Source organism: Mirounga leonina, unplaced genomic scaffold (genome assembly GCF_011800145.1).
Source record: "Mirounga leonina isolate KUSES-001 unplaced genomic scaffold, KU_Mleo_1.0 Mir_175, whole genome shotgun sequence".
Taxonomy (NCBI): Eukaryota; Metazoa; Chordata; class Mammalia; order Carnivora; family Phocidae; genus Mirounga; species Mirounga leonina.
Genome location: NW_023270453.1, coordinates 16,184,675 through 16,199,500, shown reverse-complemented (window position 1 = coordinate 16,199,500; position 14,826 = coordinate 16,184,675). Strand labels below are relative to the sequence as shown.

At 48.1% G+C, this 14,826-nt stretch overlaps 2 protein-coding genes across 6 annotated transcripts in view; one reads left to right on the top strand and one right to left on the bottom strand.

Moving 5' to 3' along the window:
* TASOR2 (transcription activation suppressor family member 2) overlaps positions 1 to 10,094 on the top strand; it is a 72,503-nt gene extending 62,409 nt beyond the window's left edge. For all 5 annotated transcript variants that reach the window (XM_035021721.1, XM_035021718.1, XM_035021719.1 and 2 more), the window contains 5 exons: positions 3,900 to 4,025; positions 4,690 to 4,843; positions 5,618 to 5,723; positions 8,235 to 8,416; positions 8,891 to 10,094. In XM_035021721.1, the coding sequence (XP_034877612.1) occupies positions 3,900 to 4,025; positions 4,690 to 4,843; positions 5,618 to 5,723; positions 8,235 to 8,416; positions 8,891 to 9,009 (687 nt within the window). In that variant the 3' untranslated portion in view covers positions 9,010 to 10,094. The remainder of the gene's footprint in view (positions 1 to 3,899; positions 4,026 to 4,689; positions 4,844 to 5,617; positions 5,724 to 8,234; positions 8,417 to 8,890) is intronic.
* Positions 10,095 to 11,004: 910 nt separating this feature from the next.
* Positions 11,005 to 14,826, bottom strand: part of GDI2 (GDP dissociation inhibitor 2) — a 31,700-nt gene continuing 27,878 nt past the window's right edge. The window contains exons 8-11 of the mRNA XM_035021722.1: positions 13,613 to 13,784; positions 12,237 to 12,381; positions 11,993 to 12,047; positions 11,005 to 11,904 (exon numbers count right to left, since the gene is read on the bottom strand). Of these exons, the coding sequence (XP_034877613.1) occupies positions 11,758 to 11,904; positions 11,993 to 12,047; positions 12,237 to 12,381; positions 13,613 to 13,784 (519 nt within the window). The 3' untranslated portion in view covers positions 11,005 to 11,757. The remainder of the gene's footprint in view (positions 11,905 to 11,992; positions 12,048 to 12,236; positions 12,382 to 13,612; positions 13,785 to 14,826) is intronic.

Genomic DNA, 14,826 nt, shown 5'->3' with positions numbered 1-14,826 from the left:
TGTCTTTGGAGAAATGGCTGTTCATACCTTCTGCCTATTTTGTAATTGGGTTATTTGTTTTTTGGGGTATTGAGTTTGATGAGTTCTTTATATATTTTGGATACTAACCCTTTATCAGAGATGTCATTTGCAAATATCTTCTCCCATTCAGTAGGTTGCCTTTTAGTTTTGTTGATTGTTTCCTTCATTGTGCAGAAGCTTTTAATTTTGATGTTGTCCCAATAGTTCATGTTTGCTTTTGTTCCCCTTGCCTCAGGAGACATGTCTAGTAAGAAGTTGTTAAGGCCGATGTGAAAGAGGTTACTGCCTGTGCTTTGTGCTAGGATTTTTATGGTTTCAAAAGGTCTCACATTTAGGTCTTTCATGCACTTTGAATTTTTGTGTGTGGTGTAAGAAAGTGGTCCATTTTCGTTCCTCTGCATATGGATGTCCAGTTTTCCCAAACCATTTGCTGAAGAGTCTTTTTCCCATTAGATATTCTTTTCTGTTTTGTCAAAGATTGATTATATAGTTGTGGGTTTATTTCTGGGTTTTCTGTTCTATTCTTTGTTCTTTGTGTCTGTTTTTGTGCCAGTATTATGTTGTTTTAGTCATGCCTGTTTTGTAATATAACTTGAAATCTGGAAATGTGATGCCTCCAGTTTTGTTTTTCCTTTTCAAGATTGCTTTGGCTGTTCAGGGTCTCTTATGGCTCCATAGATTCTTTGTTGTAGTTCTATGAAAAATGCTGTTGGTATTTTGATAGGGATTGAATGAAATGTGTAGATTGCTTTGGGTCGTATGGACATTTCAGCAATATTTGTCTTGGTCCTTCATTACTTATGGTAATGCTCAGATTGTTCCAGACCCAGCCAGTGGGAGTCCTTCTGACAAGACCCCATAATTGTTTGGATTCTTATGCTTTCTTCCTTTGTGGTACAACTCCATGTTCCAGATTTATCGCCTATATTCCTTGACCCAGCCTTGAAGTCTGCCATTTCTCTAAGGAGCACTGATTCTTTTAAGGGAAGAATAGCATTTGGAGTCAGTATCTGGGCATTGGGTGAACTCCATGCCACTGGGTCACTGCCTCTCGGCCCTCCCAGCGGAGCCAGGAAGTCTGTGGATATGTCTATAAAACTGGAGTGGGTGCACACGCATCCCCAGGTCCAGTCCAGCACCAGGAGGCTTGTCCTTTGCCAGAGGAGCAGCGCTCCCCCCCACCCCGTGTGTCAGAAAGCCGGCTCCCATCATCCCAGATGCCTCCGCCAGCCTGAGGAATTCCCACTCGTGGCCTACAGCTCAGCCCTCGCCCAGCCCCCTCTTCACGGCCTGGGGCACCGACCCAGAGCTGGTCCCCAAACACACCGCCTCCCTCAACCCTCTACACTCGCAGCAGGAGCCGGTTCAAAGGAGGCAGTCCTTAATATACGTTGGAGAGTCCCAGCGTGTAAGGGAAGGGGAAATGTTGCCTTTCCGTCACGATCCTTCCAGCTAACGGGACAAGCAAAACACTGATAAAAGCACACAAATCAGCATCAGGTCAACAGGCCACGTAGCGGCACAGGTGTTCGGACCTCGTTTTGAGGGCAGCGGGCCTTGTCAGGAAGGTCAGGATCTTTTTCTTAAGGAAGTGATGCTGGCCTCTTGTGCAAGGTGTGCATGGCTAGACTAATACGTGTGTCGGTTCTCAGCGTTCGCCTAGATTTGTTTCAGAGTTCGCTTATGTCAACACTTCTGAGAAGTCCAGAGTATCTGTCACGTGATAAATGTCACTTGGCAAAGCCATGAATGTTGAATTACTAACAGGAAACATGGGAAGGGGTTTGTGGCCGTCGTGGCAGAGCGTGGTGGCGGAAGCCAGGTCTGCGAGTGTGAGGCCTCAGGGTGGGCGGGCAGCCGGGAGCACACGGCGGGGGGCACGGGGAGCTCGTCTGGACGTGTGGACAAGGGACAGGACCCTGCGAGGCCTGAGGCCTAGCCTCAGGTAGCAGGGAGGCCCTGAACACTACTTCTAAAAGCTAAATAACATCGTGTTTGTGTTTGAGAGCAAACTCTTGGGCTACAGGGTGGGGAATGGACTGGAAACGTGATGGCCAACAGGCTGGCGTGTGAGGCTGGAGTCAAACATATATTCTTCTCTAAGATCGCTGATGGCTCCTATTTTGTACCCTTTACATAGGATTTTAGATTATTTAAAGTAACAGATTCTTATTCCCCATCAAGGATCCTTTGGTTTTCCAAGGTTTTCATAAACGGTTACCAGGTCTGTCCCCCCAGCCGTGCCACCGTCATCTTTGGTCCAGTTTCCATGCCGCTTTGGTAAGCAGTGGAGTCGGAAAAAATGAAGCATTTTTTTAGGTGCTTGGCCTCCAAAAGTGACCTAAAAATGAATTTTATTTATTTATTTATTTTTAACCTTGGAAGTTAATTTTGTTTGGCTGATTACATATACTGTACCTTGACCGGTACTGAAATAAGTCCGGGGTCGATGCAGTAGCATCAAAGGCACAGTGAGCAAAATACCCTCTTGCTCTTTGCTTCCATCTTCTCAGAAGCAACTGCGCCAACCACAGCCTTGGCGGAGCGCGGGGGATGCGGGCTTGTGTGCAGGAGGGAGAGCGAAGTAGCAGCGCTCAGTCCCTCGCAGCTGGAGAACCCGGAGATACCGCGCGGCGTCCAGGAGCACACCTGGTGTCTCATGATCCTTTTTTATCATGTGGCCACTGTTTACGACAGAAAATAACACATTTTTTGCAAAGATAAAACTGATCTTCAAGTGAGAAGGTGAACACGGTATAAAATCAGCTTCAGAATAAAGTACCATCAAGATGATCTAGAGCAAAATGTTTTCAAAACCTCAGAAAGCTACCCCGGACAAGCTTTCTGTCCTGGAGAGTCCTGAGGCATTCGGGAGAGATGGGACGTCAGGCCCCATTTCTCTGTAAGGTGAGGAAGCTCTGGGAGGTCCTTCATCCCTGCGGAAATTCAGAGTGTGCAACAGAAAAGCCTGGACTCCACGGCATGTGGCGACAGTGTTGAACGTCTCAGAAAATGTGTTCATTCAAGTGGTTTATTAGTAAATTAAGTCAGAGCTAAAGATTTATATTTAAATGTTTTAGTGGGCTCGTTAAAAGAGTTCTTCTCTGGAGGTGTTTTTTTGAAGATACGTTGCCGTGCATTTTGAACGAAGAATTGAAATAAGATTTGAGTTGTTTTGAGATCCAGGGGAGGTGGTGGACACTGTACTTTTACAAAGGAAATAGCAAGTACTGGTCAGACATGGTGTTGCTGGTGCAAGGAGGAACATCAAGGTGTGCGCTGGAAACCTCCAGAACCCTTCAGACAGAAGCAGGGTCCGCATCACGAAGGGGGGCGGAGCGAAGGAATGTCTTCTCGTGACGCACTGCGGCGTCCGGTCGGGCCTGTGACGGGTGGGCCTGTCCTGTGGGCAGCGCAGGGCCGGCCGGCCGCCTCTCCCTGCCGCGCCTGGGCCTCGCTCCGCAGCTCTCGTGACACTCCACGGGACGCGCAGGGATCATCTCCAAAAGTTCTAGATACATTTTGACTGGAGGTGGCATTTTTAGAGGGAGTATCTGCATCCCCAAGGTAACTGCCTCAGATCGGGCGAGAGTCCTGTGTCTGTGCTTTAGTCTGCTGTTGGCCACTGTATGGACATAAAGCATTGGTTATAAAGTGCTTTGCCTTCGAAACAAACCTCTAAGTCCCGTTGTTCGCGACGCCCCGGAGCCATCAGTTTGAGCTGCGAAAGCTCATTCAGAAGTAGGACCGCCTACCGCTGATGGTGCCTGGTCCTGTAGTTCAGGGACTGGGATGCGCTTTTTGCTGTGCTTAGTGGATTGGGAGTTGTTCTGGGCAGACGCCCTTTCTGTAGTAATGGTTATTTTGAAATCTTCCAGAGCGTCCTGAGGAAAGGAGGCCATACGGAAATTGACCTGCAGCATTTCTGTCAAGCCTTTCACAGAGAGAATGACACGCTGCTAGTCATCATCAGAAATGAAGATATAGCATCGCACCTGCATCAAGTACGTCTACCCCTCTGTTTCTTATCAAGAAAGGTGTCCCGGGCATTTTCCGGGGTGTCCCCAGGGGGTGTCCCGCAGGCAGCGCACTTAGCGCGAGGCATTCGTGGGGCATGAGCCACGAAGGGGGGAGGGGGCCTATGCGGACATTCCCTTAGCCGAGATCGAAACCTGCATCTCTTAATGCCTGACAGTAGTAAATCTTGCTTTAAAAGGACTTGTGAAAGTTTCCTTGAGTCTTTGTTTCGCTATTTCTGTTGAATAAAAGGAGTTGCCTGCGCCACGGCCCAGGCCAGGCTGCAGGGCTGCCAACGGGCGGAGGGCGGGGGGCGGGGATGGAGCCGGAGGTGAACGGCCCTGTGAGCCTGTCGCCTGCTTCACCACATTACGGGCCCCCACAGCTGAGTGGTACTCTCCCCTCGTCCACGGTCTCCAGCCTGTGCAGTTTCAGAGACCACTTTGTAACGGAGTGCTGAGGAGTTTGCGGCGTGTGTGATGAACGGAGTCTGTGTTCCTTATGAGAAATGCTGGGGGGCTTTTGATAGGCGTTGCAGAATTCCCAGTCACCAAGGTTAAGTGTATTTTCTGCTTCCCTGAATCTTGAAACCCTTGGATAAAAGTGACCCCACCAACCTCTCTTCCCCGGGGATCCTTTTGTGTTCACTAGATTCCCTCTTTGCTGAAGCTGAAGCACTTCCCCAGCGTCCTCTTCGCTGGAGTGGACGGCCCCGAAGATGTGCTGGAGTACACCTACCAAGAGCTATTTCAGACGGGAGGCTTTGTGGTCTCGGATGACAAGATCCTAGAAACCGTAACGTTAGGTCAGTCTTCTCTTTTCCTTCCTTGTTTCTGTCTTTGAAATCTAGTCAAATCCATTTCTCTTTACCCAGTGACCCAAATACTACTACATCGAAAAGAAATTAAGTCAAAGTAATATCAACCACCACCTTTTGAGGCCTTTGTTTTTGCAATTTTCCTGTGGATTGCTGTCGTTCTCGTTCCCAGGGCATGTGCCCTGGGCCTCCCGGGTGTCACCTGGTTATCTTCAGCACCCACCCCGCTTCTCCGTTCCTTGTCTCCCACACTTGCCCAGCAGCCCTCTCTTCTCTGTGTCTCTTGTCATCACCCCTGCCATCTCGATGATGTTCTGGAAATCAGAAACATAGCTCTTAAAAGTCTTCTTAATTATGTGCGGAACACTCCTAATTCCCTTCTCTCTGGGCAGTGATTAGACAGAGAAGGATGTTAGAACAGCGCTGGGCGGGAGCTAAGGAGCAGAAACTGCCCCCGCTGATGTCACATTAGAGCTCACTGTAGACGCCACTCCTGGCTCAGAAAAGGGGGGAAGCCCCCACAAGCATGAGTTGTGTGTGGAGACTGGAGTTGAGAGGAGTTGCAAGCTAGACCAGTGTTTTGTCGCCACTGGACTTCCCTCTTGTCGAGTGCATGTGACAGGTGTCGGGGGGGTGGGGGCGAGGGTAATGGGCAACAGGCCTGGTGGGGGGGCAGCGGGCGGGGGAGAGGGCGCGCCGGCGTCTGCCTCCCCACGAGTCACAGTTCCCGGCCTCCGACTAGACCTTCTTTTCTGTCTGTAGCTCAGCTGAAGGACATGGTCAGGGCCCTGCAGAAGCTGAACGGAAACGGGAGGTGGAAATGGCTGCTTCACTACAGGGAAAACAAAAGGCTAAGAGAAAATGTCAGGTGAGGCCTCGGGGCACGGGGGGGGCGCGGCTGCAGGTGCACGGCTGGGTTCTGAGGTTCTGGCGGTTGCCGGCGCAGGGCTGGCAGGGAAGGCAGGTGGCTGGAACCGCCACTGCGAGTTTGAGGCCCAGATTCTGAGTAGCACTCGAGGCTGATGGAAGTGAGTTGCGGGAGTCCCGAAATGTCCGTTTAGTGAAGTTCAGGCTCTACCGCCATGAACTGCGGGCTTGGGCTTGCGGCACCAATATCCGCACCCGTATCCGCACCCGTATTCACGTGTTTGTTCGGGTATCAAGTTGTCACAGTTACAAGGATGGAAACATTGAGACCGGAATGCTTTACCCCTCAACAGCAGACTATAAATAGGCAAGCGGACTATAAATAGGCAACGTACAGTTGGGATTTTCCAAAGTTTTTTTTTTTTTTTTATAAATTTATTTATTTGAGAGAGCGAGAGTACATGAGAGAGGGGAGGGTCAGAGGGAGAAGCAGGCTCCCTGCCGAGCAGGGAGCCCGATGCGGGACTCGATCCCGGGACTCCAGGATCATGACCTGAGCCGAAGGCAGTCGCCCAACCAACTGAGCCACCCAGGCGCCCCCCAAAGTATTTTTTTTAATTGATTCCCTGGCTGAAGGGCCCCGGGGTGTGTGGGTGCCCCCGGCTGCGGTGAGGCCGGGACGGCAGTGGACACGGTGTGGAGCCGCGAGGAGACTCAAGAAGCCTCCCCGCCCCCGCCGCCTCCTACAGAGGAGACAGTAAAGACCCACTTTTATGATGTGGAAGTTGAAGCATGGGGATGACAGACCTGATCCAGATCAGACAAGGAGTTGTGACGCTGGGCTTCAGGCCCAGAAAGTTCACCTCTAACATGACTGCTCTCTCCTGTCTCACCGCACTGCTGTCTCCAAGGACAAGCGTAGGCCTGAGCATGCGATCTTGAAAGGGAAGTGGCCAAGAGCACAGGTCCGGGAGAGGCTGTACCTAGAACTAGTGCAGGAGGAAAAGTGAGCCAAGAGGTCTGAGTGGACCCCGGAGCTGACGCTGTCAAGTCCAGGAGGGATTTCCCTGGGGCGGGTGGGAGGATGCAGAGGATGGCAGAAGCCAACTGGGAGTTCCTGAGGAGGTGACTAGCCAGCACTTTAAAGGTTCAGGTTCAGAGTAATTAAAGCTCCGAGGTACCACAGCACACCTATAAAACTGGCAAGTATCCATTAATTTCGCATTCAGAGGATTTGGGGTAAACAAATAGGTACACCACTGCTGGCCCTGTAATAGACCCTTCAGATGGTACCAGTCTCCTGTTTGAGAGCAGGCGTAGGGGGAACTCGTCCGAACATTCATACCCTGTGGCCTCTGGAGACATTTATCTGAAACTAAAAAAAAAACCCCTAGCTTTCAAAAACTGCTGTTTCTACAAAGAGGTTTATAGCAGTGGGTGTTTATCAGTAACTACAAAACCAGCCTCAGAGCCATCTTTAGGCAAATATGACATCATATGGATTCCATACATATATAATTTTTTAAAACATATGCAAAATAAGGAATATACGTATAAAAGCATGTAGTGTGATGCCAGTCACATAAATCTGTGTACAAAGGGGAAAGCCTGGAAGGAAATGCACCCCATGACCCGGACAGTGCTTGCCCCTGGAGACACGGGGGCCTGGAGGAGTTTGCTTTCTTCCAGCAGGTGGGAGAGAGGCTGATAGGATGGGAGAGCAGGTGGAGAGACGCTGACAGGTTAAACATCTTCCACTAAAGTTGGAAGAAAAAAGATAGGCAGTTACAAGAGTCTAAGGGAGGTCATGGGGCACCTGGGTGGCTCAGTCGGTTAAACATCAGACTCGAACTCAGCTCTGGTCGTGATCTCAGGGTCATGAGATTGAGCCCCACGTCGGGGTCTGCGCTGAGCACAGGATCTGCTGAAGTTTCTCCCTCCCGCTGCCCTTTGCGCTGGTGCACGTGTGCACTCTCTCTCTCTCAAAAGAAATCTTAAGATTTTAAGGGAGGTGAGAAATGACAATTACGTAGCAGCGGGAATTTCCTTAATGAAGCTGTTGATCTGACTAAAAAGCCTGGGGACTATAGAATGGGGTTTGGAAGCCTTGCTGTAGGATAAAGCACGTAGCTAGAGGCCCACTAGAAATGACCAAAGCCTGGCCAAGCAGCGTTGTTACGTGAACTTGTCGATGTCCCTCTTGCTTGGAACAAGGCCTGGACTCTGTAAAAACCTGTATTGACAGAGGGAGTCAGCAAGCGTGTGATGTTTTGAGGGAATGGGATGGGAGGACAGTGACGTCTAGAAGGCCAAGTGTGTCATGGGAAAGAACAGAGAAGGGAAAAGGCATCTCAGGAGTTCTGAATGTTTTAATAAAAGAGGTCCAACTGTTAAGTATTGTGAAGGCAAGAAGTGTAGGAATAAAAGAGCTAAAAATTAAGATACAGTGAAAAGTAAACCTGCAAATTTATACTGAATCTAAATTTGGTTCACATTTCCGTCTCTATTCCAGAGTGGATTCAATTGCACATAAGAAGAACTTAATACTGAAATCCTATCAGAGTGCAGATCTCATCGACCTGCTTCCTTATCACCAGTGTGACTCTCGAGTACCATCAAAAGCAGAACATTTAAAATGTCTGCTAAACCTGCAAATTCAGCACATCCACGCCAGGTTTGCGGTCTTCCTAACAGGTAACCCACAGCCTTCATTCTGGTTACTCTAGAAACGTCCAGGTGCAGACATCGGATGCCGGAGATCTGTGCGCATGTCCACCCGGTGTTTGCCTGCCGTGTCTCAAACACACGGAAGGCCCAGGGCACGGGGTCTCGTGGGTTCGGTCTAGCAAGCCATCCCCTGATGCACTGCTGTTAATCACCGCCTACGCGTACTTAAGTGTTTCAGGTGACTGTTAACCCAGCTTTTTAAAACTCTGTAAGCAAGGACTAGTTGTCACTGGTGTTCAGCATCCCCAGCCCCACTCCTGGGGGCTGCTCCCAAAGCTCCACACCTCTCCTCCCTGGAACCTCTCCTCCCGTCCTTGGATTAAGCAGTTCCATTAAAGTTTGTTGTGGTGGTGTTTTTTTTAATAAAAGGGGTTCTGATGCTTTAAAAGGATACATCAATGAATTTTTCACCAAAAAGCTATTTTTTTCTTCTTTTTACAGAAAAGCCCACTGTCTCCAGAGAAGTCTTTGAAAATAGTGGCATCCTTGTTACAGATGTAAATAACTTCATTGAAAATATACCAAAAATAGCAGCTCCGTTTAAGAGTAGCTATTGGTAAGGACACTTTCCAGAACTCTCCTGTGTGAATGGGACGGGACAGATACTGACATTTGTATTTGTGTCCGGGAGGAAACCAGTTGTTGCCAAACTCTGTTCTTTACCTTCTACATCATGCTGTAAATTTTAAACCTGTACTAGAGGTGGAATTGCTGTTGGTTTGGCCTAAGTGGGAATTTCTGAAGGATCCACCTACTTCAGAGTAACCCATTTCATCTGAATGACACCAGTTGTCACCTGCAGTTCATCTTGTTCCCAGGACCGAAGATGCATACAAATCCCCATTCGACAGCCTCCTGTTTCTAAAACATTTCTTGGTGGTTCTGTTTAAAGATGAAATTATCAATTTTGTGTTTCTCCAGGTGATCAGCTGGCCTGGACGGTGATGCCACCACCACCAATTCCTAGTTTCCTTTTAGTCTGAAAACTTTTTAGATAAAACAGCAGTTTTCTCATTTGAAAAATCAATGTTCTACAACTTGAGAGTTTTCCTTCATTTCTTTACACTTTGCTATAAAATCTTGGCCTTCATTCACAATGGGACGTGAGCTGTCCACTAGCTTTGGGTTGCAGTGTTCAATATTATTGTTTTAAATTATTTTCATTTTATACAGAGAGCCTTCAAAGGTATTAATAAGCTCAATGTTAAAAAGATTTTTACGAACACGTTTACTTAGTTGTAGCAAAAATAAGTCTATTTTAACGGATAGCTTTGTTTTTGCATGTTCCTGTCTGAAAGGCGTTCTGTAGTGCATGTTACAGTCGGTCAGAAAGGCTTTACCACCCTCGTGAAAGCTAGGATCCTATGTGGTTTGTTTGCTGTTACTCTGGCAACACTACAGTAAGTTCTTTGTTACAGATTTATAAACTGTCAGTTTCCACTTAGTTTTTGTAAATACTGCACTACAAAATCAACCCTCTGAGGAAGAAAATCATTTATTTATGGTATTAGAAATAATTTCTACCGTAATCTTTAAACTCAAAACCAAGCAAAAAAATGTTTGTAGATACATAGTATCTATTTGGAACAAGTTTTTGTAACTAATTTGTTTCATTTTTTTTAAATAAAGACAACTGAAAATTCAACTTTCTGGGATTCCTTTATAGCAAGATTTGAATTTGTGGGAATGTTATGGCAGTTTTTAGGCCATCTGACGGAAATGACTTTGCTTCCACGTCCGTCACTGGCCCCACCGCCCTGCCCCGTGCTTGGCCTCCCGAAGCAGGGCGCGCCGAGCCAGGGCGGACAGGCTTGCACAAGCCTTCCGGCACCTCTCTCCTTGCTACCCGAACAGTCCTGACGTGACATGGTCTCTGGCTTGGAAGCCCGGGCTTCCCAAGAGGACAGTGGCTGCGCGGGGCGCGCTGACTTCGAAATGAAATGACTAACGAGTGCCTGAGCTCCGACTGCTCACTAATCTTTCTTTCCTGAACCCCCCAAAGAGCCCTCCCACGACCCACAAGGCTCGCTGTGTGTCCACAGCTGCTTTTCTAGAATTGCTTTTACACGTCACCAAGCCATGGAGTAGTGCACCGTCCACTCCTCCAGGCCGCCCTCGCCATCCCCATTCCCCACTGGCCTGGCACCTGAGTATTACAGGTGTTCAATACGCACCTTAAGTGAAGATTCTGAAAAGCTCCTGATACTCTATGAATTTTAGCCCAGCGTGCACCTCTGCCCGCATCACTAGCTAACGAAGAATTAATTAGGGGAAGGAAAGACTTGCTAGGATTTTAGATCCTCTCACCATGTAGACAGAGCAGTGGTTTCTCAACTAGGGTCGCTCTGTGCCTCAGGAGAGGTGTCAAGAACATCACGTGGGGGCTACTCACAGCGAAGCTACCAGACGATCCGTCCAGATTGGGATGGAGCACACCCTTCTACGCGGCGTCCGTCAGCTGCATGGGAGGGAGGGAGTGAGCCACTGCACCGGCGCCAGGACGACACGCACGAGTTCGTAACACCAGGACACAAACAGACCAATCGAGAAGGAACTGGTTTCCAGAGTCTGGCTTTATTTTGCAGTACAGAAATCATGTGGAGCCATTCGAGACAGACATCACTGAAGTGCAGGCTCTGTCAAATCAATACTGCATCGCAGCTTGGTCCAGTCAAGAAGCCACACCTGGGATACAAAAGAAGCTTCTACGTTTACCTGCTTTACCACAGGTTTCTTTCCCCCTTGCTCTCATCAATTTTATCAGGTTAGAACACCGCACACAGGCTTCCTCCAAAATGACTCTCAGGTCTGCAGTTGGGTTAGAACTGTAGGCCCACGGAACCCCAACGTGTGGCTGTGTTCCATGGGCATGGTCATAACAGCTGACCGGACACACGAAATGTCCCAAGTCATGGAATATTCGGTTGGAATCTCAACGCCAAGGGGAGAGACAGCACGCGAATGGTGCTGCTCCGGCCGCGGAGGCGACGCTGATTAAAAGATACAAATACTGTATCAGGTGCTCCGTTATCAGGACCACAGGATTTTCTTAAAACTGATCCTTCACTGGGGAAAAAAAGCCAGTATCGGTTACATTGAACAGAATGTGGTGACCTGCCTGTTGTGAAGAGCCGCTCCACGGAAACGAGTTACTACATGATAGGAGAGAGGGGAGGAGTAGTTACTGGGACAGTGCTCTGCAATCTCCGTTTGGATTGCGAAGCAGGCCTTACGATAGTGACTGCACACAGTACGCGGCATTCGCCAGAGTTAAGTCTGTCCTAACAAGACGCGCGTGCACACTGCGGTTAGTCTTCCCCATAGATGTCGTTCTTCTTGCGCTTCATTTCCTCAAAGTCAAACTCGGACCCGGTCATCCTCTTGTAGATGTCTTTGATGTCGTCACAGGTGGTCTCAAAGTGAGTGGTAGCATCGTATGTGCGGGAAATAAAGATCTGGAATGAAATCACAAAGACAGATTTGAGGCGGGACGTCTCCCGACGACGCCTGCGCCCCATGCCCTCCCGGGACCGCCGCGCTCACCTGGCTTTCTGTTCCCAGGTCTTTCGGTACGAGGAGGTCACTGATGCTAACAAATCTGGAGGGAAAGAATGAAGTCGGCAGGTGAGCTGACCCCAAGGCCACACTCACAGCTTTGCCGCAGTTCCAAGCCCACAGTGTGAGACGGGCGGGCACGATGCCGCACGGCCGGCTCCCAGCGCTCACCCCGCCACGAAGTCAGACCTCGTCTTGCCTTTGAGCTCATCTACATGAACACATCACTCACTTCTGTTCAATTGGTTCCAAAAGCTCCAAAGCTGGTCTGATTTCTTTCTCCGGCTCCTTGGTCTCCACAGTGGTGCTGACTATGGCGATGTACTTTCCCTGTGCGGCCACGTTGTGCGCGGAGGAGATCATGCAGACATAGATATCTGCAAACAAGGAGTGTCATCTCACTGCCCAGGCTCACGAACCTTCCACCCAGATCGCATCGAGGTGTGACTTAAAATCACTGGCAATAGACCCAGTCTTCTAAGCTTCAGTTCTAAATGGAGGCAGCCCAGGTCCTGCATAAAGCATGCCCGAGTCCAGTGACTTCTAGCCTACGGAGACTACGGTCTCTGTAGCCGGGAGCTGCTGGACAGGCACACGTCCTTTCCCAGCTCTGGGAGCGCCACCCAGACACTGGGCAAATCTAACTGCTCTAGGGTCCTCTTGCTCTCCAAGCCCAGCACTTAGAAAAGCTTTCCAACAGCTAAGAAAGGATTTATGAAGTACCAAGTTTCTCATTTATTTATTACAGTAACAAAACTGCCAATCAGCATAAGCTGTTCTTCAGTTAGTGTAAGGAGCCCCTACGATCCCATGGGTTCTACCTGTCTACATGCCACTCAGTAAGTGCATCATTTCCGATAGGGAAGGTCATTACTGAGCTCCTTTACTCTTTTGAGGCTTTCATCAACCCTGCGATCTGCTTGCAGCCCCTCTGCTGCAGTCCTAATCTTCCGTGATTCCGGTGTCTTACATGGAAAAATAAACACAGACAGCTCTGTTTAAAAGCAGATAACCCCCTTTAAGTTGAATTTTCAATAAATAAAAGTTAGGCTTCTACCTGAAAGGATGGTGGGAAAAGGTGGGGGGGGGGGGGGGAGGATGAAGACAACTTTTCAACACAAAGAGATTAGGAATTACAATTTTAGAAGTCAGTCCTGACCCTAACCATAGAAAGCTGTTTTCTAGCACACTGCTAAAATCAAATGTAAGTATGAACTTGACAAATAATGACATAAAAGCACTGTCACTGGCTCAAAACCACAGCGGGTCACCTAGTAAGCATGAAACCTCTGCAGGCTATAACATTCGATCCAGGAGACACGATGACCACTCAGCTAGTCCAGCCTCTCAATTCCTCCTTCTAGAACGAGAGAATAGAGGTCCAAAGTGGGGGACTAGCGGGAGGGCGAGGAAGGGCTCTGGGACTAATGTGTGCCTTTCAAGGTGAGGATTTAGGATCTCTCTGAGCTAAATCCATCACATCTCGTTTCCCATGGGTAACCTAAAGTTTCTTCACTATAACAGAGCAAACAAAATTAAAAATCTGGGATGAAACACAAGCAAATTCTAACAAAATTCCACAAACATCTGCTGATCTTCAAAACCCACCTGACTTCCGATTGACCTGGTTCTGGGGAATGATGATCTGGCAGGAGTTGGCATCATTGGTGTTCTTGATGGGGTGGCTGAGGATGCAGATAACTCTGATCACCTGGCCTACTTTTTCTACCCGGTCTTTGACGTAGCTGGGATCACAGATGAGCTGCTTACAGCGAGCAACCTGTACCCAAACATTTAAGTCCCATAACAATCCTGTCCACAAAGTTTTTCGACAGAATACTGATGCCAATGTCCCTTTAATATCATCTGTTACCTTCATAAGGTTAACTATAAGTTATTATTGAACTACAGATAAAACTAGTTTTGCCAACAATTCCAACAAATTCTCCTGGAAAAGACCCATGAATTGTAAGTCCTATTCAAGTATTTGGGAACCTGGTGCACAGTGTTTAGAAGTTACATGTTTTAGAATCGGGCAGACAGGTTTCAAATCCTGGCCGTACCCAGCGTCAAACGGTCACTGCTAGGATTAAATGAAATACTGTATTTAAGGGCTGTCATATGCGACTGTGCCCAGTAAGAAGTGAATGTTCTGTGATCTGAGAGGAAGAAGCCGTGGGAAACAAAAATGAGAGGACACGAGAGGACACTGCACTGAAAAGGACTCTGAGGTACGGATGAACTCCTCCCCGTTTGTCCCTATTCCCCAAAACCCATTCTGCTAGAAGCACAAGGCAGCTACGAGGATCTACAGTAATAAAAGTTCGTTCAGATGGCCAACCAGCAGGTGTAGGTTATATGGACCTAACCCATGGAATGCCGTCAGGAACACCAAATATTTTTCTATCCTCAGCTATTGAGCAGTTCTACCTATCTGTAAGAGTTGTTATTTCATAAATAGGAATGAGCTGATTGGCAGACCCACAGCATCAGCCTCACCTGAGAGCTCACAAGGAAATGCAGACCTACTGATTCTGAATAAACACGTTAACAAGGTTAACATAGACATATATTCAACTCGAATTTGAGAAACACTACCTGAAACTCCACCTAGCGAGCTCCACAGCTAAAACCCAAATTAAATAATAAAATGCTCAGTATTTCCCAAACCCAAATTCAACCAATAAATTAAAAATGGTATAAATACAGCTAAATTTAAATGAAAATTCAGGAGACAGGCACCAACCTACACTATGTAAACACAGAACATGCACCACTAAGACTTCATCCATAATGTGTATCTCGGTCTTAAGCAATAATCA